At 53.5% G+C, this 27,517-nt stretch overlaps 2 protein-coding genes across 13 annotated transcripts in view; one reads left to right on the top strand and one right to left on the bottom strand.

The window, feature by feature from the left end:
- SH3PXD2A (SH3 and PX domains 2A) overlaps positions 1-17,615 on the top strand; it is a 235,288-nt gene extending 217,673 nt beyond the window's left edge. For all 8 annotated transcript variants that reach the window (XM_025467099.3, XM_025467100.3, XM_025467098.3 and 5 more), the window contains 4 exons: positions 1,672-2,009; positions 3,100-3,149; positions 5,751-5,870; positions 8,072-17,615. In XM_025467099.3, the coding sequence (XP_025322884.1) occupies positions 1,672-2,009; positions 3,100-3,149; positions 5,751-5,870; positions 8,072-10,039 (2,476 nt within the window). In that variant the 3' untranslated portion in view covers positions 10,040-17,615. The remainder of the gene's footprint in view (positions 1-1,671; positions 2,010-3,099; positions 3,150-5,750; positions 5,871-8,071) is intronic.
- Positions 17,616-18,649: 1,034 nt separating this feature from the next.
- NEURL1 (neuralized E3 ubiquitin protein ligase 1) overlaps positions 18,650-27,517 on the bottom strand; it is a 79,363-nt gene continuing 70,495 nt past the window's right edge. For 4 of the 5 annotated variants that reach the window (XM_025467095.3, XM_025467096.3, XM_025467097.3 and 1 more), the window contains 3 exons: positions 25,318-26,019; positions 21,604-21,753; positions 18,650-21,164 (listed from right to left, as the gene is read on the bottom strand). In XM_025467095.3, the coding sequence (XP_025322880.1) occupies positions 20,926-21,164; positions 21,604-21,753; positions 25,318-26,019 (1,091 nt within the window). In that variant the 3' untranslated portion in view covers positions 18,650-20,925. Of the gene's footprint in view, positions 21,165-21,603; positions 21,754-25,317; positions 26,020-26,558; positions 26,638-27,517 lie in introns of all 5 variants that reach the window. The other variant, XR_003144145.3, reaches the window with a different exon arrangement.

Here is a 27,517-nt window from a genome sequence, read left to right as displayed (position 1 = left end):
TGGGCCAGATGCTGCCAACAGCTAGCCTGTGACCCTCTGCTACTTGCTTTGCTTTTCTGAGCCTTGGTTCTTGGCTCCCATGTAAGATTAGGCATCTTTACGTCTTTTGGTTCCATCCACCCCTGAAATTTCTGTGCTTCTGTCTGCACCCATTACCTTGGGAAGCCAGGCTAGCCCCTTGGCTTCTGTCCATTTGTTAACTGGTGTCTGCCTTCCAACTCCCAAACAGGGGAGGGGGCCAGACAGGTGAGCTCAGGACAGCCTGCCTGTTCGTTCCAGTGGTGTGAACATAAGAAGCCACCTCCCACCCAAGCTTTCCAGCATAGCTCAGACATGTTGATAGAATCTTTAGCTTTCACATTCCTTTTTTTCTCTCACCTAATGAACACCCAAGAACAGGGTCAGATTGGGGAGGGGGAGGGATGGTCAGACATCTGGCACAGAGGAGCCATTCCAAAGAGCCAGATGTATCCCAGGGAGCAGACAGGGACGCTGCACCCCAGACTCGAGGGCATTGGCCAGTGACTGCTAGACCAGGAAGTGAGCTGCACGAGGGCTTGGGTAGGAGCTCTCAACACCATGGGGGCAAAAGGAAAAACTTGTTTTCAGAAGTCATCAAATCACCTCAAATTAAGTCAGCTCTATCATTTGTCATTTGCTTTTGTTTATGGGTTTTTATTTTATTTTCATTTTGTTTTGTTTCATGTTGGTTTTGTTTTGCCGTACCAAAGGTTTTCATTTTATCCAGTCATGTGCTTTTAGTCTTTTCATTTATGGTTTTGGCTTTTGGAATCCTATTTAGAAAGATTTTCTTAACTCCCAAGATTAAACAGACACAGCTTTTTTTTTTTTTTTTTTTTTTTTTTTTTTTAATTTTGTTCTAAGGTATGAGGCCAGATCTCACTTATTTTTCCTAATTGGGTAACCAGTCATCTCTAGATGGGTTACTGATATCTCATCCCCACTCAAAGTTGAAATGTTACCTTTCATATCCATCTGTTTATGGACTTGTTCTGTGAACTTGATCCATCCACCACCCACACAGTAGCACCGATGCCTCACCTACCGGGTCACTCTTCTTTATGGACCTCTTTGTAGTTGCTCTTGATATGTTTACCTTTCTGGATAAATTTTTGCAGCTACTCTATCCCTACAGTTTGCAGAAGAGAAAAAAAAAATTGAGCTCCAGGGTAGGGACTTGCCAAAGGGCCAGAGACCAGAACTCAGGGCTCCTGCCTCCTTTTACCTGTGCCACTTCTTCACCTCTCTGATAACACTTCCCTTTGCTGGGGCCATCTAGCCAATACACCGCATCCATGCTTGCTCTTGTCTCTAGCGTTGTCCTCTCTGTTGTGAGGTAACAGGCCTATGTGAAGTCTACCTTTTGGGTACCTCAGAACCTGAGGAATCTTCTAATCCTGATGTCCCACATTTGGCTGACTTCGCAGTGAAGGAGAGCCCACACCAAGAAGGATAAGACAGAGAAGAAGGAGACAGGAAGAATTCGTGTTCTAGGTGGCTTTCCATCTGCCCTCAGTTCTCCTCTCCAGAGTAGTGGGACTGCCAGGTGTCTTGGAGAACATGGGAGAGGCCAGGCCCGATGGAGCCTGGGCTGTGAGGTCAGGCAAGCAGCAGTGCTTGGGTGATGCCGTGTCCTGCCCCTCCCCACAGGTACCTGGGCAAAGAGGGCTGGGCACCAGCCTCCTACCTGAAGAAAGCCAAGGATGAGCTGCCGGCGCGCAAGAAGAATCTCGCAGGCCCTGTGGAGATCATCGGGAACATCATGGAGATCAGCAACCTGCTGAACAAGAAGACATCAGGGGATAAGGAGACTCCACCAGCAGAGGGCGAGGGCCCTGAGGCCCCCATCACCAAGAAGGAGATTAGCCTGCCCATCCTCTGCAATGCCTCCAATGGCAGCGCCCTGGGCGTCCCTGAGAGGAGCATCTCCAAGCTGGCCCAGGGCTCGCCAGCTGTGGCTAGGATTGCCCCACAGAGGGCCCAGATCAGTAAGAGCCTCCTTGACCCCTGCATCCTCCCTGCACAGCTCTTTAGAAAGTGGTCACAGGGTGCAAGGAAAGCCAGAGGGGTGTGCGGGACCCCCGTATCATTTTCTTCCTGAGATCTAGACTGACCTGACCCTAGCCTCACTCCGTGAACTTGTTGCCTGCTCGTCATGAGTAGACAAAGCAGTTCCTCATGACTGTTGCACTGAAGGTCAACTACAGGAGTATATGAGCCTGTGGCATTCCCTCCTTCCCTAGAAGAGAGCCAGAGGTGGTCGCTCTGTAGATCAGTGTGTCCTCCAGGCTGGGAAATACGAGCCCCCTGCGCAAGGGTGCTTTACAGAGTGACAGCCAACAGGGCATCTTTCCTGGCTTACCCTTCCTTCCGTGTTGCCTCTCACCACTTACTGGAAGCCTAAAAGACTTGGAAGGAATGGCTTTACCTCTCCCCAAGCAGTTTTAGAGGGCATTCTTAGGAACATCGTCATCCTTACAGGAGAAACCCAGTTACCCAGATCCCCCCAAATCTGTCCTCCTCTGGCTCATGGCATCTTCGGTTCAAGGTTAGATTGTCCTATATTATGAGAAGCCAACTTCTGTTTAGGTCCAGCCATGCTTGAAATCTGGAGGAAAGCTGTTTCTTAGTTTAGTTCTAAACTTGGTTTTAAGCTCTGGTGCTTGAAACATTTGGGCGAGCAGTCAGGAAGTGCTTTTTTGAGCACCCATTCTTGCCTGGCATTGTGCTAGCTTCTAGGGATTTGGTAGTGAGCGAAAAATAGACATGGTCTCTGCTCCTAACTTTGAAAATCTGACAGGATAGAGCTACTTACCCTGTCTCTTGAAAAATGCCTCTACGGCTCTACATTATGAAACATGCACATCATTTTAGAGGGCTCATGAATCCCCTGAAACACAGCCAAGGAAGGTTAAAGGTCTTTAGTGCCTATAGGGACTGAGAGCATGGGTCCTTCCAGAATGTGGGACCACACTAGGAACTCCCCAGGATCAGGAGGTGGCCATACCTAGGGAAGCAGAGTCCGGCACTGTTGCCCATGGCTGGCTGGGGTTTCTGAAGCCATGTTTCTTGTTCTAGGCTCCCCAAACCTAAGGACAAGGCCTCCACCTCGCAGAGAATCCAGCCTGGTATGTGTGCTGAAGTTCTCCCTGTTTTCTTCTGGATCTGGAGGTGTACTATGGCGGCTGCTCCAGCTAATTGGCTGGCTCATTTCCATGCCTGTCGGTCCAGGGCTTTTCCAGGGTCCGGCTGGACTTCCAGCTCTGTGGGGCCAGGGGCAGAGGGGAAAGCCTGGGGATCCCAGCCATTCTGGGGGCCTCGCTGGACAGTTTATATGCAAAAATGCACTGCACTCCAAAGCTAAATCAATCCATCCCAGCCACTGCACTGGCAGACATAAACATTTAGACTGGCCAGCAAGTGTGTCCGGCCAGGGCACTGCCAGGGGCTGGAAATGGGGCAGCCGTCCATGTGCGCCTGGAAGCCTTTCAACTTCGCCTTCCTGGCTCGGGAGTGTGCAGTGGCTGTGGTGGAGGCCAGAGCCCAGAAGGGCAGAGGGCAGGCGGGCAAGCATCTCGAGGGAGGGGTAAATAGCCAGGACTGGCATGTGCTGAAAACGAGGGGCTCAACTTGCTGGGATCCCTGGCTCCAGTAGCTGAGAGTCCTGGTGTCCAGGACATCGGGGAAGCAGACATGCACTCGGCGTACTAGGCTTAGAGTGGCAGGGATGCTGGCGGCAGGACAAGAGCCCCAGTACAGAGAACCATCCTCAGGGGCAGTGAGGTGCAGTGGAAAGAATGGGGCTTCGAGCCTGCCAGGCATGGATTCATATTCCACTAGTGACACTTAAGAAGAGCAAGACCCCAGGCAAGTCTGCTACCTTCCACAAGCCTTAATTTCTTCATCTGTAAGATGGGGACAGTGGCAGCCATCTCCTAAAGCAGGAAGGATGAAGGGGGATGATGTGAGCAGGTTTCCGTTTCCTACGTCATCTGTGGCTGTCGGAAGGCCTGTCTGCCACGCTCGGAGAAAGGTCTCTGGAGTCTCATTGGGTTTTCATAGCAAGGGTCACTGTGATCCGTGACCTCTGCCCTGGAGAGGAAGCAGCAACAGCCCCTGGGCCTTCAGTAAGCAGGTTTTAAGGGTTAGATCCCTCGAAACAACACCACAGCGACCCTGCCCAGAAGCCCCAGGAGAGCTCCTATGTCACTGTCCCCTCGAGTTTAACATGACTTAATGGTGAGTTCTCCTGTTCTCCCATCTCTCTCAGCCCCAGGCAGGGATTATTTTCAGGCAGACTTGATTTTGGCAAGAAGGGGGTCATTCCTTCCACACTGACCAAATGCGGGGCTGGCGGCGGCAGGGCTGCTGTTCCCAGCTAGACGCCGCTGGGTACCACCTGGCTGGGCTGAGGCCTGGGCCACATCTGCTCGCTCACACGCCTGCAGGGCCAGGCACCAGGGCAGGGAAAGTGCGCTGAACCGTACCCAGTCCTTCCAAACCAGCTTCCTTCTGCCCTTTGCTCACTGTGACCCAAGGCAGCTGGGCTGTGATTGGCAGGATTAGAACATGCCGAGCCGTGGAGGATGTTCCAAGGAATAGGGTGGTGTTTTAGAAGTGGTCAGCTCTGGCTTCTATTTGTGGAGCTCTTCCTGTGTCCCTGGCTGGACCAGAAGTTATATATCTCAGTAATCCTCTTCATGGTCCATTTTATAGATGAGGAAATTGAGACTCAGAGAGGTCACAGGTTTTGCCCAAGGCCACACAGCTGGTGAGTTGCTGAGCTAAGATTGGAGCCCACATGTATCCAGCTGCGAGGCAGAGGTCTTTTGAGGTCTTCCTGTTACACCACAGCTGCTTCCCTCTCCCTACCCCCCCCCCCCCGCCCATACACACTCTTTTGTTTGTTTTGCGTTAACCCCTTTGTATGATACTGGGTCATACTAAAAGTAATGGGGCGGCACAAAATCCATTTTGACCAGAGTAAAAACCAGATGAAACTAGAGTGTTCTCGCCATAAGGGCAAGGGGCTTGTCATCTTGGCTCACTATTAAATGCCCGGTGTCTGGTACCCAGAAGATGCACGATAAATGTTTGTAAAGTAAATGAACAAGGCTCAGAAGTCCTGGCTGCAGCCAAATCCTCAGTGTCCTTGAATGTCATGGTGTGAGACATTGGTGTAACCCACCCAGGTTCTACCCTGCCCACAGAACAAAGGATCCCGCGTTCTATCCAGTGCTCGCCTGACCATTTGGCAGCATTGCGATGACCCACCAGGAGCTCTCCTGACCCGTCTCCACGTCCCCTCACGCTCCTGCCCCTCTCCAAAGAGGGGCTGTGTTTCCTGGCCCTGCCTTTGCAGCCAGATGTCAGCCCTGTGGCCATTCACTTAGACTTAAGGCCGTGGCCCTCCTCCCACAGGGCGGTTTGCACAGGCTTCGTTACGATGACTTCTGCTTTTATTTTTCATTTTGGGACCTAGCTGTTGACGCATTTATAAACTGGACCTCCAGAGATGTTGGGGTGGAAGCTACTGCTACTGACTGATCACTTTGATAGCTCAGAGGAGTTTCAAGTGAATCGTAGGTTATGAGTGGAGAGCCTGCTAGGGAGAACCGTCTGATGGGGGGAGACAGCCCGAGCTTCAGGTGATGGATCCTTGCTGGACAGGCAGGCTGCCCTCCCGCTGATCAGGTGGGTTTTGCTCACTCAGCCCTTCCCTGCCACAGGGGTTCCAGCTGCCGAAGCCGCCAGAGCCCCCTTCTGTCGAGGTGGAGTATTACACCATTGCCGAATTCCAGTCGTGCATCTCTGACGGGATCAGCTTTCGGGGTGGACAGAAGGCGGAGGTGAGCCTCGGGCCATGAAGCTGAGGGTTTTAAGTCATGCTGCTCAAAGACCTGCCATGTTTCCCATTTATGCCTTGCTGGCAGCATTGTGGGGGGGGGTGGCAGGCAGGGCAGGCAAGCTACAAAAGCAAGACCCCCAGGGATAAAACTTTGCCTTAAGCCAGTCAGGACCAGAATCCAGGACTCCTGTCTCCAACCAGTGCTTCTCTCACAGCAGGTTTCCAAAACATACTGGGGGTGGGGGTGGAGGGGCTGGTGATGGAGGTGCTTTGACATAGGGGGCTTCTGTGGTTGAGCACGTTTGAAGGGCAGTGAGTTAAACAAAATCCACCAGTTGTGTGGTTTTGATCGCAGAACTTCTCAGAGGCCGCGCTATAGGGATGTCCCTGCATCTCTAAGAGAGGACTAGAAGAGCAGCATTGCCCAGACCCATCCGCCTGTAGCATGCTCTGTCTCCCAGGAGTACCTGAGCTGCTGAGGTTCTGAAGTACTCGCATTAGCCAGTGCTGCTGTAGGGAGAATGTGGTCCACACAGCTGAGGTACTAAGGACCTGGGTTCGGGCCACATCCACACCGCAGGGGCCCCTAGCCTTTGACAGAGTCACTTCTCTCCTCAGGCTTTATTTGTCTCAGCTCAGTGGGGTAACAGACCCTGTGGTGCTCCCTCCTAGCCTAGCATTTATGAAACTCTACTTTGTGGCTATTGCCGGGGACAGAGAAGAGCTGTGAAGAGGTCATTTCTCTGGAGTGGTTTTGTTTAGTAATGGAGTTAAATCCGATTAACACCGACAGAACCCTCAGAAGAGCCCTAGGGCAGTCTTCGCCTGTGGGGGAGGTGTCCCCAGTGTGAATGTTTTCAATCCCATGTCTTGGATTTGGAACTAAGTTTCCAAGAGAAATCATTCTGTCAGTGGTGCCTGGGTTTCCAGAAGAGCCTCTAAAGCTCCAAACTGTCATACCTTAGGATCTGCCCAAGCTTAAATTTTAAGCATGGGGTGGGCTGGGTGAAAGAAGGAATTTAGAATCAAAGGAAGGAGAAAAATCTTTCCTCTTTGGTGGGGGCTGCAGAGGGCTGGTCTCAAGCAGAGCCTACCTTCAGCAGCCTCTCTCTCTCTTCCTTCCCGGTCCCTCTTCCCCTGGTGCCAGTTTTTTCATTCTTCCCCACCCCTTCTCCAATACCTCCTCCAGGAGTGTCCCACAATCCCAAATTATCTTCCCTTTATGTTCCCCAATCCAAATATTGCAGCACACCCAGCACCACAATCCTAGCCTTTAGCCAATCTCAAATAGCAGTTAAGAAGCTCCTTGAACTAGTTTATACTAACATGGAAATGACTGACAGCCCCTCATCCTTCCCATAGGAAACCATTTTACCTGAAGAAATCCTTTCAGCCAGTGGATTTCATTGGGATCCCACATGCAGTGAAATGACCACAGGCAGTGGGGCCACCAGGGAGGTGTTCTGCAGGGAGGCTCTGATCTCAGGCCGTACCTCCCAGTTCAACTCACCTGCATCTTCCCATTTTCTTCTGACCTAAGATACTTTTTTTTTTTTTTTGGTTCTTTTTTCCTTTTATTTAAAGCATTATTTATTTATTAATTTATTTATTCATTTATTTCATTCATTCATTCATTCATTCATTCATTTGACAGAGAGAGAGAGAAAAGGAGTACGGGAAAGGCAGAGGGAGAGGGATAGTCAGACCCCGAACTGAACAGGGAGCCTGACATGATCTTGGGATCATGATCCGAGCTGCAGTCAGACACTTAACCTGAGCCAAGAAGGTTGACCTGAGATACTTTTTCCAGTGTTACTAACGGAAGACCTAGAAATACTGGGGATAGAATGAGAAGCAGTGGAAGAGCATTTTTTTATACATATGGATCCTTGGCCAGTTGGGTTCTGCCGGCACTGGAAGCAGTAGGTTTTCTAAATGCATAGCCTAGGGGGAGAAGCAAGGGTCTGTAGATGAGGCTGGCTTGACCAGAGTGCTGATGGAGATTTGGAGGACCAGGAGAGAGGGTCTTGGGGAGTAGTAGGAACCTGAGTTTGAATTCCAGCCCAGCACTTACTACCCTGGGCCACTTACTCAGTAACTCTCCTTGCTCATCTGTAAAATGGAGACCATATGTCCTAGCCTGGCACATCGTAGGGTCCAGTAATCCTCCCAACTCACTGGCCTGCCCACCCTCTCCCCTAGGTCATCGATAAGAATTCGGGCGGTTGGTGGTATGTGCAGATCGGTGAGAAGGAGGGCTGGGCCCCTGCATCATACATCGATAAGCGCAAGAAGCCCAACCTGAGCCGCCGTACGAGCACACTGACTCGGCCCAAGGTACCCCCCCCAGCACCTCCTAGCAAGCCCAAGGAGGCCGAGGAGGGGCCAGTGGGCTCCACGGAGAGCCAGGACTCCCCCCTGAAGCTCAAGTACGAGGAGCCTGAGTATGACATCCCTGCCTTTGGCTTCGACTCAGAGCCGGAGCTGAGTGAGGAGCCCACGGAAGACAGTGGCTCGGGAGACCGGCGGCCTGCCCAGAGCCACAAGCCCTCACCTGCCTCCTCGCTGCAGCGGGCCCGCTTTCGGGTGGGCGGCTCCTCGGAGGATGTGGCCCTGGAGGAGGAGACCATCTATGAGAACGAGGGCTTCCGGCCATGTGCAGAGGACACCCTGTCAGCCAGACGCTCCTCCCGGGACAGTGACTCCCCCGGAGGCTCCCCTCTCTCCCTTGCCCGGAAAAACTCCCCCAAATCAGGCTCCCCCAAATCGTCATCACTCCTGAAGCTCAAGGCGGAGAAGAACGCCCAGGCAGAACTGGGGAAGAACCACTCCTCGGCCTCCTTTTCCTCGTCCATCACCATCAATACCACCTGTTCCTCCTCCTCCTCCTCTTCCTCCTTATCCAAGAACAGTGGCGACCTGAAGCCCCGTTCTGCCTCGGACGCAGGCATCCGTGGCACCCCCACGGTCGGACCAAAAAGGGATGCCGACCTGAAGGCTGGGCCAACCTCATGTGCCCGGGCCAAGCCATCAGTCCGGCCCAAGCCGTTCCTGAGCCGAGCAGAGTCCCAGAGCCAAGAGAGGATGGACATCAGCACTTTACGGCGCCAGTTGAGACCCACAGGCCAGCTCCGGGGCGGCCTCAAGGGCTCGAAGAGTGAGGATTCAGAGCTGCCCCCGCAGACAGGCTTCGAAGGCCCCGGCGAGGGCTCCCGAAGAGGCTCTGCGGACCTCATTACACCCCCAGCCGCCACACCCCCATGTCCCGCCAAGAAGGGACGAGAAGGGCAGGCCACCTCCTACACGACGTGCAGCGCCTACCAGAAGGTCCAGGACTCAGAGATCAGCTTCCCCGCGGGCGTGGAGGTGCAGGTACTCGAGAAGCTGGGAAGCGGCTGGTGGTACGTGAGATTTGGGGAGCTGGAGGGCTGGGCCCCCTCCCACTATTTGGTGCTTGGTGAGGATGAGCAGCCCGACTCCTCTGGCAAAGAGCCAGACCCTGGAAGCGCCAAAAGCAAGCAGAATGAGGGCAAGTCAGACAGCCTGGAAAAGATCGAGAAGCGGGTCCAAGCGCTGAACACAGTCAACCAGAACAAGAGGGCCACGCCGCCCATCCCCTCCAAGCCCCCAGGGGGCTTCAGCAAGACCTCGGCAGCCGGGGCAGTGAAGATGAGGAACGGAGTGCGGCAGGTGGCAGTCAGGCCCCAGTCGGTGTTCGTATCCCCACCACCCAAGGACAACAACCTGTCCTGCGCCCTGCGGAGGAACGAGTCACTGACAGCCACCGATGGCCTCCGAGGCGTCCGCCGGAACTCCTCCTTCAGCACTGCGCGCTCCGCTGCTGCGGAGGCCAAGAGCCGCCTGGCCGAACGGGCTGCCAGCCAGGGCTCGGACCCACCTCTGCTGCCCGCCCAGCGCAACGGCATCCCCGTGTCCCCTGTGCGCCCCAAGCCCATCGAGAAGTCCCAGTTCATCCACAACAACCTCAAAGACGTGTATGTCTCCATTGCGGACTATGAGGGGGATGAGGAGACAGCAGGCTTCCAGGAGGGGGTGTCCATGGAGGTCCTGGAGAGGAACCCCAACGGCTGGTGGTACTGCCAAATCCTGGATGGGGCGAAGCCCTTCAAAGGCTGGGTGCCCTCCAACTACCTGGAGAAAAAGAACTAACGGTGGGGGGGCGCATGGGTCCTCCCGGCCTTGGTGTGGATGAGCGGTGAGGTGAAGACCAAGGGGAAAGGGAAACTGGGAGGGGGTGGGGGGCCAGCGGTAAGCCCTGCAGAATGCGTGACCTCAGAGATGCTCCCCTCTGGGCTGCCTCCCAGCTGGCAGGTAAGGTCTGGCGGCGGCCCACACTGAGCAGGGAAGCGAACGGGCAGGGGAGCACCAGGTCTGAAGCGAGGCAGAAGCGAGGAAGCTAAGCCCCACGCGGGCACCTCGGTGACTTGGCTGATGGACCTGGCACCGTTTGGGACAGGCCCCGCAGGAACTCCCAACTGTGCCTTGGCTGCAAATCTGGAAAAGATGTGATGGCGGGGGCCTCCCGTGCCCTGCCCCTACCCAGCCTGCTTTCTGTTGCTAGCACCTTGCCACCGGAGGTAGCGCTTGTATCACCCTAAACCTGTATTTGTGAATTGTGCTGGTTTCCTCCGGGACCGTCACCACCCACCCACCTCGGTGGCTCTGGGGCTGGGAAGGCGTCTCCTGGGAGCTCAGCCTGCCCCGGGGCCAGGCCACAGTCAGTGTCTGTTGGGTGAAGGAAAAGCAGTTCTGCAGGTGCCAGAGAGGATCACCCTGCTTACCCGACACCGTCCCTGGCCTTGAGGAGAGAGTCTGCCCGGCCTGGGGCATCCTGTCCGTGTTGGACCAGCAGCCCCAGAGTTTACAGAGAGGGTGGGCAAAGCCGTCAGTCTCTTCACCATCTGCACAGACTTTATTTGGGGCGTTATTGGGTGGGCAATTCTTTTGCATGTTTTGGGAGAGTTTTATTGATTTGGGGCTTCTGTGTCAGCCCTTGGGTTTTGGTCTTATTTTAGGGGTTGTTTGGGGGCCGGAGGGCGGTCAGCCTCATGGGGGACAGGATAATGAGCAGATGGGGCTTTTCTGTTGTGCTCTCACGGGGAGGTTGGTGGTTTCGTTTGCGTTTCCCTTTCTCTCCCTCCACGAGCCGAAGTCCTTTCCTTTGGTTTCCACTGTTGCGGACAATACCCGGGCTGAAGGCCCGGGTCCCAGACTTGGCAGAGCAGAGATGCCTCAGCGGGGGGCAGAACCGTCCCCAGGAGGGAGGAGGGGCTCATCCAGAAGAGGCAGCACTCAAGCTGCTGGGTGACCGCCGTTCTGCATATGTTCTCCCGCCCGGGCAGGAACTGGAGAAGTACCCAGCACCCCCACCGAGGGCCAAGGGGACCCCAGATGGGCCAGTCACCACAAGCCACCCCCTGCCTACACCTGATGCCACAGGTACCCGGAAAGATGGAGGACCCCAGGCTGGGAGCCGCTCTGGCCTTCCCAGAGTACAGTGCCCCCGTGAAGAGAGGAGAGAATAAAGTCCCTGTCAACTTTGGTTGTGTCTTTCAATTGTTGACGTTTCAGAGGGGACCCTCTGGAAGCCTTGGCTTCCCCAAGGACTCCCCCTGTGCTGGGAGTGGAATTCCACACGTGCCTTGACTGTGGACAGATCGGGCTTCACAGCCACCAGCTCAGCTGCCAGAGGCCTGGACTAAGGGTTGGTGTTTTCTACAAAGGAGGAAAGGCCTTCCCTGTACCCCTGCCCCCCACCCAGGCAGTGTATGTTGCCTGAAGATCGGCTCGAGACCCTGTGTTCCGTGCCTGATGCCCCACCCGCCCCCACATCCCCAAGGCCTCGCCTGGGCATCTCCCCGGCCCTCCTCCCTCCTGTACACTGATGCCTGGCAGCTACAGCAGACTGCTCCTGTTCTTTGTTGAAGGGCCGTGGTGAGATTTTGTTTCCTTTTGTTTTGTTTGTGAGTTTAAAATTGAAATTAGTTAATTTTCTTCTGCTGGACAGTATTAAATAGAGCAGGATATTGAGTTAATCTGCTAGGTTGCAGTACTAATGGTAGTGGTTTAGTGTCTTCATATTAATATTATTTGGACTTATTTGAACAATAATGATAAAGAAGTGGTTCATTATTTTTTAATTAATGCACTTTAATAAGGTGGAATGGAAAGAAACCCAGAGAGCAAAGTGCATTACTTAAAGATGCAGTATATACTTTTCTCATTTTTAAGCAGCACATATTTATTAAAAGAAAAAGAAGTAATTTATGATTATTTAAAATAAAATTTAAAAGTAGAGTGACTATTGGGTGAAAGGACCTTCCATGTAGCTGTCTTCCAGGGGGAGGGCCCCAGCGGCCTCGTTCCTCCAATGTCTGCACTGAGCCAGTTCAATCAGTAACGTGCCAGCCAGGCCAGGAGGGAGTGCAGGACACATCTGCCAAGCACAGAGCATCTCAGTTGGGACTGGACCACGGTGTTCCCCAGAGCCTGCCTTTCCCTGCCCTTCCTCACTGTCTGCACTGCCCCCCGGGGCTCTCCAGCACCCATGCTCCCCCAGGACCCTCTCTCCTTAATCCCCAGTGCTCTAAGTGATAGTCATTCCATATGACCTCGAAAGTCACTCCATCCCATTCCCTCTTTCACTGCAGCCCAAGGACAGGAAATTACTTTCCAGAACCACGTAGCTAGTTCATGGCTCCAATCCTTGCACCCCACTGCACCAATCCTTGCGCTCCTTCCCATCCCCATTGTAGTTTATCAAATGGTCATCATGTTTACATTGTGACATCCAGCCCCCTGAGGACGGCTGGGAGTTGCTCAGGCCTCTAAGGAAAAGTGGGGAATGCTGCCACCTGGTGACAGCATGTAGATTTGGGCAGTGACTAGGGATTGCCATACCCCACCTTCGCACCTCACCCCCTCATCACGCCCTGACTCCCAACACAACACAAACCCTGCAAACCCAAAGATAATATGAATACTTGAAGCAAGAAGGGTGCATGCCAGTCCCTCTCAGACATGCCAGGGGATGCCAGGCCTGGTGCCCCTGGACTCCTAGCCCCACCCTGGGCAAGAGGGCCTTTCCCTAGAGCTACTGAGCTGCTTTGTGATGTTGGAGGGTAGTACCGCCAGCAGCAGGTGGAGGAGGGAGGGCCCTGTGGCTCTGACCCATCTGGAGGAAAACCACCAGATCGGACAAAAAAAAAAAAAGGAAAAAGAAAAATGAAATCTCAGCAGTGTCCAAACCCAGTTTCCCATTAGTTGCGATTGAAAATGTGAAATGGCATTGTATTGCTGTATACTGCAACTTTAACCATAATGAGCCCTTCTGAGGTCATTATTGAGCTTTATATAATGCCCGAAGATGCATCATTTGGTGCTTTTTCTTTCAGCTTAAAGACTTTTTTTCTTTCATTACAAGGGGAAAAAAAAGTCTTCATCTCTCTCCCACTTTCAAACAGTGGGCCTGGCTGGGGTCCCTGGGCCTGCCACGCTGTTCCCACTGGGCCAAGGGACCTCGGGGGAAGCGAGAGAGAGCCAGGAGGGGTGGCCGTGGCGGGGCCCTGTCTTGCCATCCAGCCTCTGCCCTCCACCCCTCGCCTGCCCTCAGAGGCTTCTCCTTCTTCCTCTCGATTCTCCATCTTGACGAAGGCATTATATAGAACCGTTTTAATCACTTTCAGATGTTAGAGCAGCATATCTTACTGGTATTTGTATCCATCGCTTTCCTCAGCAAGGCATGTTACTACTTTTATCGTCTAAGGAAAAGAGACAAGGGAATTTCGGTTGAGCATTATTTTCATATTACTAGTATTTGCAGAGTAGGCGTAGAACTATTTAAGTTTAGACATTGTTTTGGTAGTTTATTTTAGGGGAAAAAAAAAGTAGCCCCTATTTTTCCTGGTTTTTTTTTTTTTTTTTTTGTATTTAACTAATATATTATTTCTTTAAGGTTACTCACTTCCCCTTCCTCTCCCAATACTTTGCATTCTCAATCGAAAATGAAAACAATCTGAGAGACAGGAAAGTGCAATATTATCGAGGGCTGCAAGGGCCTGTTGGGACAGTGGCGGGAGGCCTGGTGGCCCCGTGTGTCAGTGGGAGGAGGCGGGGCTGCTGGAAGGGAGCCATAGCTTTGGAGCAGACAGGTGACCTTCTGGATATTGATCTTTTGCCCCCCCGCCCCCCAGCAAGGTGGCAGGGCTCCCTCCCAGAGGGCAGCCCCTTCTTCTGTTGGGTGTCCTCCGCCCAGGAGGGATTCAGGGATGAGGCATGGGGCTCTTGACCTCCCGGGGCCCCAGCCCTCGGAGCAGAGCAAGGACATCCAGGAACGGTTCCTTGTTTTCATTTCCATTGTTTTTCAGCCAGCTGCCCAGAAAGGCCGGTCTCAAAAAGTCACTCCCAGCAGCCTTCTCTCACCCCAGTCTCCTGATGTTTGGGCCATGATCCTTTTGATGTGTGTTTGAATCTTTCTAAAACTATGTAACCTCAGTTCAGTTTATGGGCAGGAACCCTTAATGTAACCAAATCCTTTTTCAGGGATATGTGGGTGCCTTGAGCCCTACATACCCCAGTGAGACACCAGTTCCCACAAGCCTGCAGCTAGGCCTGGTGCTAAGCTTGGGCCACCCATTCATCTCAAGGACTTCAGCCTGAGGAGTGAGCCCTGCCTCTTGCTTAATTAACACCTGACAGTTCCCAGAGGGCCTGAGAGAAGCATCTAAGGGGCCTACTCAGGTCTCTGTAGACAGCTTCCCACAGTGGGTAACTGAGCTGGCCTCTTCCTCACCTGGCGCTGGTCGAGAAAGCAGCAGGATGGGAAGTCTCTGGGTCCAAGCCCTTGGAGCTCTGCCCTTCGGGGCTCCAGGGACGTCCTCGCAGGCTTGTCCTCTCCATCTCCAGTACTGTATGCTTGCTGCTCCAACCCCTCCGTTTGCTGAATTTCTGTACAAATATGGATCTGTGTGCCCCAAGTGGGACTGTGCCCCCGTGTGTGGGTGTCTCTCCTTGGAGTGTATACATCTATGTGTCCAATCTTTGAGAATCTCGATACAGAGCTCTCTGGAAAGAGAATCATCCACATTGCTGAAGAATTAAGATTCCCTCATTTTTTTTGAGGGCTGTGTGTTGAGAGAGTGAGTGAGTGTGTGTGTGTTGGTAATTTCCCACTTGAACTAAATAGCACGGGGTTAGAGAATAAACACCGGGCAAGCTGTCTCCATTTTACAAGTCCTTGGCATTGGGCAGGTCCCATGAGACTCGCAGCTTCTGGCAGCAAGTGTGTGTTACTCACACGTAATTCTGGCTGGAGAGTGCAATGTGTCTTTTTTTTTTTTTTTTTTTTTGTAATTATTTTATTATTTTGTTGGAAACTTCACACTGGCATTAACAGATCTAGCAGAAGCAGCCTAGGCCATCATCCCGGGCTCCAAAATGAAGATGCGGTTGGACTGGGTCACCACCTACAGATGTGCTGTCCGGCAGGCCGACCCCGCCCGCTGCCATGCATGTTATCACTGCGGGAGTCCCCAGGTAGTAAGAGCCACTAGCCCTCAGTTCTTGTGTTTCTGAGGGTGGTCATGCTGCTTGGGGTGGGGAAGCCTGCTGCTCATAGGTCGGTAGACCCGCATGTGCACGCACACCAGACTGCAGGCCCCAACTGGGCATGTCACAGGAACAGTGGGGAGCGTAGGGGGGCCTTGACCTAACTGAGGTCTTTGCCTAAATCGTGATCCCTATTTGAGGTGGCCTCAGTGGTTCTCAAGTTCTGTGACCAGAGACAGTGACAGGATGAGGTTGCAGCCTTGTTTCAGGAAAAACAGCCTCCCTCTTACTTTGTCCTGTGCGCCTAGATCCGCAGCCAGAAGTTGGGCTCACTGGTGCTCCCAGACCGAGTAGAGGGCTCTACTTTCTAAGGCTGTGATCCCAACCTCCTATTAGGTTAGGGTTACCATGCAATCTCCTTTCCCCAATCCAAACTTTTGAATCTTGGGTTTGCACTTGACCTTGACAATCAGCCCCCTTCCCCATCCCAGTCCTAGAACTTAGTGGCCTTAGAGAATGGATTTTGGAGATGAAGGTTCCTCCTTTAGTTCCCAGTACCACCCTGGCTAAGGGCTGGGCCTCAGGAGGTGAAAGGAGGGAGAGAGCGCATGTGAGAGAATTGTTTTAAAGCAGAAGGGCGGCTCGAGCATGTTGGAGGCAAGCGAGAGGCACGTTGGCGTGATGCGTGTGTGCATGTTTGGAGCAGCTGGGCGTACTGTCCCTTCCCTGGGAAGGCGGCTTCCAGAAGAGGATGTCTTCTAGGCAGAAAGGGAAAAGTGTGAGAAGGCTGAGAGGATTTGGAGGCTGGAGTTTAGTCTTTATTCAAAAGAAGGAAGAAGTCAATACTGAGTGTTTCGGGAGAAAGAGAACAGGTACAGAAGGAATTTACTGTTTCAACACCCAAGGGTCCAGCCAGAACAGGTTGGAAAAGCCCTAAGATTTGGCCACAGAAGAGGCTGACCCGAGGAAACAGCTACCTGCTGGGCCACAACCTGGGTCCTTAGGATATTGCTAAGGAACAGTCCTTGATTTGCTCAGTGGGGACAGGAAAGTTGCTAGCAACAAAGCCATCTTTGAGTTTGGAGGCTCTCACTCCAGAACATTCTTCCATCCCCTAGGTTCCCAGCAGGTTTTGCCCACATCCCTTTGTCCAACCCAGAGCTAGCCTCTCAAATTGCTCGAATCGATTAGAGACCAGTGAGCATAATGGATTGTATAGTAATGACCCCCGCCCCCAAACTGGAAGCTCAGGGTCCAGATCCCACCAAGCATGTCTGGGAGGAAGGCAGCCTCATCTTTTCTTCTGTTGACACCAGTATTCGTGAGAATCTCCACTGATAGCCGTGGCTGCTCGGCCTGCTGAGTCACACCTCAGGTGTGACTCAGAAGACAAGGTGCCGTGCGCACTCCTCCACAGACATGCCCTTCATTTTCGGTGGCCTGGCACCAAGGTACCTTTCCATAAGCACCTACTTCAGAGAAAGAAGGGTCAACAGAGCCACCTTTCTCAGATCTGCAACTTGTTCTCTACAACAGGTTTTGGGGGTTTTGTTTTGTTTTGGTTTGGTTTTTTTTACCGGGACATAGGATGGAAAGAGGGTTTCACTGACAATTCCTGAGAGGCCTGCAGGGAGGTGACTTATGAATGAAGATGTGAGTGGCAGGTCCCTAAAGTGTGGTTTGTGGACTGCATGGTTGCATGTGAACTGCTGGATGTCTCTGAGGCTCCAGAACTTTGGGGGGCTCTTCATGGTGTCCACTTAATCCCTCCCAGCTCCTAGCAGGCTCCGTGGGGTCAGCAGGGGGTTGCGTTCTCTTCTGCCCTTAGCAGAGAAACTGAAGGAAAGGACATTGAACTCAGCGCAGTCAATTTGAGTGCTAAAAAATTTCCAGGATCCATGGTGGTGCTAAACTATCTCCATGTTTCTAATATTTTTAATAGTTTTTTTTTTTTTTCCTCATCACAAAAATGCAGTGTCCTTGGGGAAGGGACCCAACCCCTTGGCCTGCCACTTTCCAGGTGTCCTATATCATGCTGACGGGACTCTTTGGTCTGCAGAAAATACTCTGTCTTGGCATGCTTCTAGACTGTAAGATTTGGGTTTTTTTGTTTTGTATTTTGTTTATGTTTACATCTTGTATTTCCCAGAAAACTAAATAAAGTTTTTGGCCTTTTTAACTGAACAGAATCACCTCTTAATTCTCCCTGCCATCAGAAAAGCCATCCAGCTGAATGGCAAAAGCCACATTATCTAGAACACAGCATTCTGGCCCTCTGAGGACGCCAGGCTGGAGGGGGGGTGAGGGGGTGGGGAGGTGTAGGGGGCAGGGGAGGCAGGTAAGTGGCCACTTTTGTTGCGGAGAGCCACGCTCAAGTTCCTCCTCCCTTCCCCCACTCCCCTGCCTTCCCCTGCTTCAGGAAGCTTTCTGGGCAGTGGCCAAGGCTTTGAGAAAAGAGAGATGCAGATCTTGGGGCAAAAGACCCACATCCAGCAGGCCTAGCTGGCCCCTCAGCTCAGAACCCCTGATCCTCCATTGCTTTTGCTGGACTCCATCTGCACACAGGGCTGGGCTGTCCAGGCACAGGGACTGGAGCATCATCCCAGGAGAGGGGGCAGGAAGGCAGGCATGCTCTGTGCTGGAGTCCCAGCCCCACCAAATGAGCATGAGGCCCACGTTGTCCCCACACCCCAGACCCGCTCCACCACTCCCAGTTCCTACAGCCAAACTGATATACTGAGCACATCTAGGTTTCTTTAAAGGTCCCTGGCCAGGGGCCTCCCTTTCCTATCCAGCTGTCACCTATACTGGCCCCTCCTGACTTGTGTGATGGATCTGTCATCCTCCCATTAGCCCCTAGATGGCAGTGTCACCCCACGAGGGTTTGGGGCCAGGTTTGAGCCCACCTCAGCCTTAACACAGCTGAGCAGGCCTGTGGACTCTCACTACTCCTGCCCCAGTAAACACAGCTCCTCAAGGATCCGAGCATCTGAGGCCACCAAAGGGCAGTGGCTTCTCCCTTTTAACTTACAAGGCTCATCTGGCCTTCCAGCCCCTACTGTCCAAGTCCCAGGTCACACTCCAGTCCCCCGTTCCAGGGAGTCTTCCCCCATTGCTGGCTCCCCTCCATTTCCAGGACACCTGGCCGTTCACCCCCACCCCGACCCTCCCTCCCTCCCCACCCCTCCACACAGCACAGCGCAGCCCTCAGGCTGGTACGAAATCACCTTTATTCACAATCACAGCGATCCAAGTTCACAAAGGAGGCAGCAACTATCCCAGCACTAACAGAGACGGTGATACGGATGGCTTCCTCTCCCCAAACCTCAAGCCACGCAGCCCCTGCACTTAAGACCTTCCCTTGCCTCTGACATGAGACTCCTGACTGTACAGGGTCACCCCCTGGCCCACCCCACCCTACTCCCATGGAAGAGGTCTCCAGGGTCAGTGGCTGGGGACAGAGACCCACAGGGGAACCATGACTTTCTAGGGACCCACTGCAAGGCAGGGGCAAAGGCCCAGCCTGGTGTTCTAACCCCTGGTGCTGTCCCACCCACCACCCCATAGGGGCTCCTCACCAAAGAACTCCCAAGAGTCCCACAGAGAGTCTGCTCTCCTCCCCCAAACAATCATTTTACAGAGGTTGCAGCTGAGGCTGAGAGGGGCTATGACCTGGCCAGGGCCACGCAGGTGGCCAGGCCTAGAATTCCATACTCTGCCAGCCACAGCGAGCAGAGTCTCTGATGGCCGTGAAAAGCCACTGGAGGGGGAAGAGGGCTGGGAGCCTGGCAGGAGGTGGGGGACCAGGCTGAGACTCTGAGAGAGGCCCTAGCCCATGGCCTATCAGAGTAGGGCAGGCAAGGCTGAGAGCTATAGCCTAAGAGCAGGGGCCAGGGGACACTCCACCCCAGAACCAGGAGTAACCCAGAGGTGCTGGGACCAGGCCCCTTCCCTCCATCTTTCCTGGAGGCGAAGAGCCTTCCTAAGAACAGCCTCCCTGCTCTACTATGAGTAGACCTTCCCAGCCGTGTTCCCTGGCCCAAGCTAGACTCCCCTCCTTCAGCCTTCCAGAACTTTTTATGTCCTCATGGAAGGGGAAGCTCTTGGGCCTCCTGACACGTCTGAGCCAACTTTGCTAACCCTGCTGCAGCCCAGAGAGGAAGGGCACTTTGTGGCTCTGGGTGATTCACCAGCCCCAGGGCTAAGGAGGCTCAGTCTGTCTCTTTGTAAAATGGACACAATTTGACAGGCCGCCTCCAAATTCAGCCCCTTTTATGGAGCTCTAATTCACGGTAAATAGAGATGGCTATGGACTTTGTGCTGGAGCCTGGGGAAGATTCTGAGTGATAACTACCTCTGCAGCCTTCTTTCGCCAGGTACTCCGCACACCAGGGCACCATTTCTAGGGGTCCGGGGGATGGCAACTCAATCCCCTCCCCCAAAGACCTACCCACAAACTAAATAAATAAATAAATTAAAGTAAGGAAAAAAGGCTGGTTTTACCCCAGGGCACCCCACCCCCACCCCCACTCCAGCACCCTGGCCGTGCCTAGGAATGCTACAGTCTGAGTATCAGCCAGGCCCAGGACAGCACTGAGATCCCAGAGGACAGGTCACAGAGCACAGATGCAAACCTGCTCTTGGAGACCCTGCCACAAGACGGACGCTGCCTACACTGAGGCTGTCCCTGGGCAGCAGCATCTCACGAGATGACTGGGACAGAAAGGCTGTGGCCAGGAAGGGGCCCTCTGCATCTCCGCCAGGGCACAGGGTCAGAGACCCAGAACCTGGAGCCTTCTGTGGCCTGTCCATCCACCCGTCCTGGGTGAGTAGGAGAGGGACATGGCATGGGGGCTGCAGCCTGCCCAGGGCGAGAGGCATCCACTGGCCTTCCCCCCTGGTTGCCAGGCCTGAGGGACAGGGAAGAGAGGAAGGAGAAGATAGATACAGGTCAGAGAGTAAGGTAGCAGCTGAGAGGCTGCCTGCCTAGGGCTGTTGAGCAGGTTGTACACTGTTCAAGGGCAGCTAGCTAAGAGAACAAATAGAGGCTGAAGTCCAGGCCATACTCCTAAATGCCCTAGCTCAGGGACACATCTGCCCAGAAGAAACGTGTTTTCTAACTCTCACATGGACTGGAGGACTTCCTTGCAGACTGCCCCAGATGGGGAAGGATTAGGACAGGCTGAGACCCCCGTTTAGCCCCTCAGCATGCAGGGTGGAGCTGGGTGCAGAGACGGGAAAGACGGAGAGAGCTAACTCCCCCCCTCCTCTCTGCTGGGCAATTCGTATCTGCCCCTCACCTCCCTGCCCTATATCCCCTTTCTTCCCAAACCTTTGAGGGCCTCAGTTTCCCACGTTTAATGAAGAAGGGAAAAGAGTTTCCAAGATGAGGAAGAAGAGGAGGAGCCCTGTTGGCTTGCCCCTCGGCTGGAGTGGGGCCAAAGCCTGAGGAGGCAGGCGTGCAGGGGTGGCGGGGCAGCCACAACGGGCTAGGAGCTGCGGTAGGTCTTGATAATGTCCTTGATGGGGCGGCGGCAGATGGGGCAGCAGGCGTGCAAAGCCTTCTTGAGGCGCAGGCCACAGGCATAGCAGAGGCACATGTGGCCACATGTGTAGATGACCGTGTCCACTGCGTGCTCATAGCAAATGGTGCACTCATCACTCCACTGTCCTGTGCCTGGGGTCACTGGCGACTCAGGCAGGCTCACTGGTGAGTTGGGGGCCGTCCCTGGGGACAAGTGGACACCAGTCAGTGAGGACATGGCCCGGTCTGGCCCCAGGTTCATGAGAAGAGAGCCCCTGGTGTCTCACTCCATTTATTGGGATCTGCTTGTTTACCTTGACAACCCACTTCCTGGGCACTAGGAGGCACCCGATGAGGGCCCCGGGCGGCAGCGAGAGGAGAAGCGCGATGGAGGAAGGGAGGCAGCCCACGCTCTTGTAAGGAAGGCCCCTCCTGAGCTATCCTCTGGGTTTCCCTGTCTGCTAAAAAGTGCTCGGGAGAAAGTTGCCCAGCTGCGGGGCAGGGTGGGATTCACCCCAGAAATTACCACCCAACAAGTGTTCACTGAGCCTATCCTATCTCCAGCTCCTCCAGGGCCCGCCTCTGACCCAGAGGCCACACGCCGGCCTCAGCCAGGGGTTCTCCGAGCGGTCGGCCTACTTACCGCCAGCAGAGCTTCCCAGGGGTCCGGAGCTGCACGTGCTGAGCAAGGGGTCGTCAGAGAGGCGGCTGCCCAGGGCGCTGGGCGAGGTTGGTGTGGAGGCAGGGGAGCAGGACAGTGAGGGGATGCCCCGCTCTGCCAGGATGGTGGAGCCTGCAGAAGGCAAGGGTGGGGGGACGCATGAGCCACTGAGAGGCCTACTGGGAGAAAGCTCAGGTCCCCACCCCTCCTGGAGGTTCCCAGGAGAGAAAGTGCTGACACAGCAACGACCACACAGCCCAGCCACTGGATGGGTTCAGGGCAGGATTCCATAAAGTGGCCCAGTGCCCGGCCCCAGCTCTGTTCCCACCTGCAAATTGGAGGCCCACTTCATGCTCTGTCGTTACTCCATCAGCAGGCTCCAGACAAGCCCCCCCGCCTAGAATCCCACCTCCACCCTCCCCGTGCATCCTCACCTTCAAGGTTTCCCGTGCTAGACAACAAAGTCCCCTCCTCCTGCCCAACAGCGCCCTTCCAGTCCCAGCCTGACCCTCCTATTCCAAACCCTGTGCTGGCTCCATCGCCACCCCACATAGCCCCCCACCTTCTCCTGTGCATTGGCACCTCTCAGATGCCCTTCAGCATCTCCTAAGCTCATTCTGTGCTACATTCTCTCCCTTCTTCCTTCCCTCCTTTCTCTCCTTCCACTCCTCTCCTCACCTTCCTTTCTTCCTTCCTCCCTGCTTGCTCCTCCCTTCAACAAGGTACCAGGTACCTACTAGGTACCATCCACTGTGTAAACATAACACTGAGAATGATACCGACAGAGCCCTTGCCCTCAAAGACCTAACTGTCCAGGGAGCCCCTTGGGGCTGTCCTCAAAGCTCCTCCTCTGGGGACCTTTGACCACCCCCACAAACCACATTACTTACTTAGCACTGACCAGCCACACACACCACATACATGGGACTAAACCACCACAGAGCTGGGGTATTATTTGTTCTTTGCCCAGGTAAACAGCCTTGTTTCCAGGTGAACTATGAGCCTCCTGAAAGCAGGAAATTATATTCACCTGTGACTTTCCCACAGGCTCTAACACATTGCCCTACACATAAATGCTCTGTGAGATCCTTTTCATCATTAGGTGTTCTAATTCATTTAATACTCACTGTTTCTAAGTATTCATTAGATATCCATGGGTTTTCTCTTAAGTGTTAATAGTTTTCAAGTTAATTTTATCATCTTCTTTCAGAAATTCATACCTTGTATTTCCTTTTCTTACCCTATTGCACTGGCTAGCATTTTCAGAACAATACTTTAAGGCATCCCTATGATACTCCTGACTTTAATGAGAACGTTTCTCACATTTCATCATTAAGTACAAAACTGGCAGTAGTTTTGGAGGATAGGAAATATCCTTCCATTCTTAGTTCACTTAGGCCTTTCATGAAGCCAACCACTCCTCTGTAAGGTAAATAATAACCCTTCACACACTGTCCCTGGCTTGTTTTTCCTTTGCAGTCCATCAGGATCGCCAAACACCAATTTGCTGACTGAGATGCCCAGCTCTTCTACAGCCCAACTGCCCTCTGGTTAGCATACATCGTTTAGCATATATCTAGATGATTATTCTTAAACACCCACCTTGGCCCACTTACCTCTCAGGACATTTAAGCCCTGATTTTTTTTTTTTTTAAGCTTCTCCTGTGTCTAGTAAGCCTCTTTGGGGAACAGAAGTCTCATTGGAAAGCTACTTATCTATTATTAGATGGTGCTGAGGTGGGAGAGTACCCTCCCCTTATGTAATTTCCTTCGTCTGAGGAGCAGTGTCTACCAGTGAGTGTAGCCAAGTATCTTTTTACCTCAGCCTGATTTTTTTCCGCACCCCAGTCTGATTTCTTTTTATTCCATCCTGAATTTTCACCCCAACTTCTTTCCTTCCTGATTTCTTTTCATTTCTTACTGATCCGTTTTCCTCAATCATAACTTCTTAGCACCTTGCCTCATTTCTTTTCATTCCTTTTCAAATTTATTTTTCACTGCATCTTCATTTGGTCTCTTTGCAGAGTAAGAAGTCCCCACATATTTTATCTAATTTCACAAACTCTAACACGCTCACAATCACCAACAGCAATATGCATGCTTTCAGTTACTCATCACGTGTGCCTACACACAGACATACCAACCTTAGAGCGTAACACACGTTCACTCACATACATTGTCTACAAAGCCTCCTGGGGTGAGGTCTAGGATGGGGCTATGAACCCCAGAGATCTCCAAACTTGCCTGAGCAAACCTGCTTAAAAAAAAGAATTCAGGCACCTGGGTGGCTCAGTGGTTTAGCTTCTGCCTTTGGCTCAGGGTGTGATTCTGGGGTCCTGGGATCAAGTCCTGCTTCGCTTTTCCCTTGCCCATGTCTCTGCCTCTCTCTCTGCCTCTCATGAATCAATCAATAATTTTTTTTTTTTAAATTCAGAGGGGGCCTGGGAGGTTCAGTCAGTTAAGTGTCCAACTCTTGATTTCAGCTCAGGTCGTAATCTGAGGGTTGTCAAATCAAGCCCCGTGTGTGGCTCCACGCTGAGCATGGAGAGCCTCCTTGGGATTCTCTCTCTCTCCCTCTCCCTCTGCCCCTCCCTGCTCTCTCATTCTCTCTTGAAATAAAATAAAATCTTACAAAAAAAAAAAATTCAGATCTTATCTGGATTTATCCAACATCTACAGAATCAAAATCTCTGCAGGTGGGATTCAAAACTCTGCACTTTAGTAGGCCTCGTTGTGAATGTAATGGAGCTAGCCCAGTCTAGCGCAGCGGTTGGAAAAGACCAGCTCTGGGGATCCCTGGGTGGTGCAGCGGTTTGGCGCCTGCCTTTGGCCCAGGGCGCGATCCTGGAGACCCGGGATCGAATCCCACGTCGGGCTCCCGGTGCATGGGGCCTGCTTCTCCCTCTGCCTGTGTCTCTGCCTCTCTCTCTCTCTCTCACTGTGTGCCTATCATAAAAAAAAAAAAAAAAAGAAGACCAGCTCTGGCAAAGTATGCATACTTGTGCACCCTGGGGAAACAGAGGCCCCTGGAGAGGCTTTGTGAAAAGAAGATTTCTGGCCACATTCGTTCAGAAAAAGCTGTACATCATAACCATAACGTCCTTGAAGATTCACGTTATGTATTAAAAGCTCTGAGAAGTTCTGCAGTGAAGCACCCCCCACACACACACACTTTTTGTCAACTCAGTACTTTCCAAACTTTTCAACCAAGGACCCTTTCCTCAAAGACACCTTATGCCGTAGGGCGCTCTGAGAAATATCCGCAAGTCCACATCCACCAGTCCATTCCATCCCAGGAAACAAAGGCCCAGAGCCCGGCAGCCCGGTTTCCCCAAGTCCCCCCCCCCGCCCCCTCCTGAGGCTCGAGACCCAGGCACGGCGCCGCGCAAACAGCTGGCTGCGGACTGCGGACGTCCCCTACGGCTCTCTCATCTGGACACACAGCCGTCCTCAAGACGCAGAGGCTCTAATTTCCATCGTGCAGGAATGGAAACTGCGCCTCACAAAGTTAATTGCTGGTGGAAACCTTGTTTTTAAGCATCGTGCATGTGTCGGGGACACGGGTTAATCGTGTCCGAGAGTGAAACTCAGTGGTCCACACTCTTCGCCCCCCCCCCCCGCCCCCAAGGCCTGGCGGGGCAGCGGGGCGGCCTTGGTCTCCCGGGGTCCCCCCGGGGCGGCGCGGGGGGCACTCACCGAGGATGCGGATCTGCGTGAAGGCGCCGTGCAGGCCGAAGAGCATCCAGAGCGGCTGCGAGGCGTCCACGCACAGCTGCATGCCCGCCGCGGCGCCGTTGTGGCTCAGGTGCAGCTCGCCGTCGGCGTTGACCACCAAGCCCAGGATGTCGCCGCTGTGCAGCGGCCCGGGCACGCGGCACACGGCCCAGAACTCCTTGCGGTCCACCAGGGCCTCGGGGCTGAAGGGCAGGTCGGCGGGCCGCAGCGTGCCGGGGTCGCACGTGGTGACGCCGAACGAGAGCGCGCCGGGCCGCGCGGCGCCCGAGCGCGTGACCTTGACGAAGATGGTCTCGGCCACGCGCACGGCCCGGCTGGTGAAGACGAGCGCGCGCTCGTCGCGCCCGTGCTCCAGGCGCGCCACCGTCTGCTCGTCGAGGATGCGCACGTGCGCCCCGGCGCGCAGCGCGTGGAAGCGCAGGTCGCCGTCGAGCTGCGCGGGCAGCGCGCGGCTGTGCTGCGAGTTGAGCGAGTTCTGCGGGATGGGGCAGCCGGCGGCCGGCGCGGCGTCGTCGCCGTCGCCGTCGCCGTCGGCGCCCGGCACGTTGAGGTCGCACAGGCTCACGGAGAGGCGCGGCTCGTCGGCGTCGCGGCGCAGGGACGGCCGCCGCAGGGCGGTGAAGGAGCGCGGCCGCAGGCAGTCCGGGAGCGCCAGCTCGCTGTCTGCGCCGGGAGCGGGAGACACGGGGCGCGGTCACGCGGGGCCCGGCCGGGCGAGCGCCGCGCCCCGCCCCCCCCCCCCCCCCGCCGCGCCCCGCCCCGCCCCGCCGGTCGCCGCGGGGAACAGGCCCGGGAGGCCGCGGGGAACAGGCCCGGGAGGCCGCGGGGAGCGGCGACGCAGGCCTCCAACTAGTTGCTGAAGCTGAGCATCAAGGCCGCAAGGAGGGGCACCAAAATGAAAGAGCCTCCCTTCTCAATGGCACGCTTATAAGTCTTATTTTTTTTTTTTTTAAGTTATCGATTTAACTCCTGGGCCCTCCCTTTCGGTCCCCAACAGCTACAACAGCGCTGAGCACTTGAGAGGACAAGCAGTGAGTGACCGGCTGAATGCACCGCGGACACCCACCCCCACCCCCACCAAGGTCAGAGGGAACCCTCTTCCCCAGAACAGCTCTTTGCATAAGTCTGTCTCCTCCCAACAAGTACCTCTTCTCCAGTTATCATTGCCGCAGGGCACTGAGGCTGCGAGAACTTAAACTTACGAATTTATCCAGCATTTCCTTTTGAAGGTGACTTCACTGGAAATCAACCCCTCTCCCTTTTTAATCATTACGAGACACACTGTGTTTTGTAGGAAAGACAGTCCAGCCAAAAAAAAAAAAAGAAAACATAATCACCCCTCAGCCCACCAATCCGGAGAAAAATACTCTTAATACTTGGGTATACCTTCCAGCTTTTTTCTTTTTTTTCCCTCAATATATTCTTCAGTTACTTTTTAAGATTTTTTAAATTTTTTGATTTTATTTATAAAAATGAATTTTTTAGATGTATTTAGTCGTGAGAGACACAGAGAGAGGCAGAGACATAGGCAGAGGGAGAGGTAGGCTCCCTGCAGGGGGAGTGGAACTGGATCCCAGGACCCCGGGATCATGACCTGAGTCCAAGGCAGACACTCAACCACTGAGCCACCCGGGTGTCCCTTCAGTTACTTTTTCTAATACAAAAACTGAATCATGCTATATATAACCTTTTAACCTCTTATGGGTAACAAATCCCTTTGAAAATGTAGTGACTTTGACGTGTGTCCTCAGAAAAACACACATTCTTCCTAAATTCTGTGGATAACTTCAGGGCATCTGTGAATCACATAAAGCCTTCTGTGGGGATGGACTCCAGGCTAAGAACCCTGCTATACAACTTTCCTTTTCAAAACTAGCTTTTCTACTTACTACGTCCTGAACACCTTTCCATGTCAATAACCGTGTTTCCAACACATCTTTTTAATGGCTGTGTTATGTCCTACTTTATGGAGGCCTAGCATTTATAATAAACGTCATCATGCATAATGAATTACCCCTGCATTTCATCCTTAAAACATCCCATGGAAGTGTTCCCATTATGGCGATAAAGCTCAGAGATGTGATGTGACAGCCACCAAGCGGCAGATCCGAGACTGAAGCTAGGTCTGTCCAACTCCCGACACCGCATTCTTGGCTTTCAA

The sequence above is a fragment of the Canis lupus genome, chromosome 28, assembly GCF_003254725.2.
Source record: "Canis lupus dingo isolate Sandy chromosome 28, ASM325472v2, whole genome shotgun sequence".
Taxonomy (NCBI): domain Eukaryota; kingdom Metazoa; phylum Chordata; class Mammalia; order Carnivora; family Canidae; genus Canis; species Canis lupus.
The sequence above is the reverse complement of the archived record's forward strand: the minus strand, read 5'-3'. Positions and strand labels throughout refer to the sequence as shown.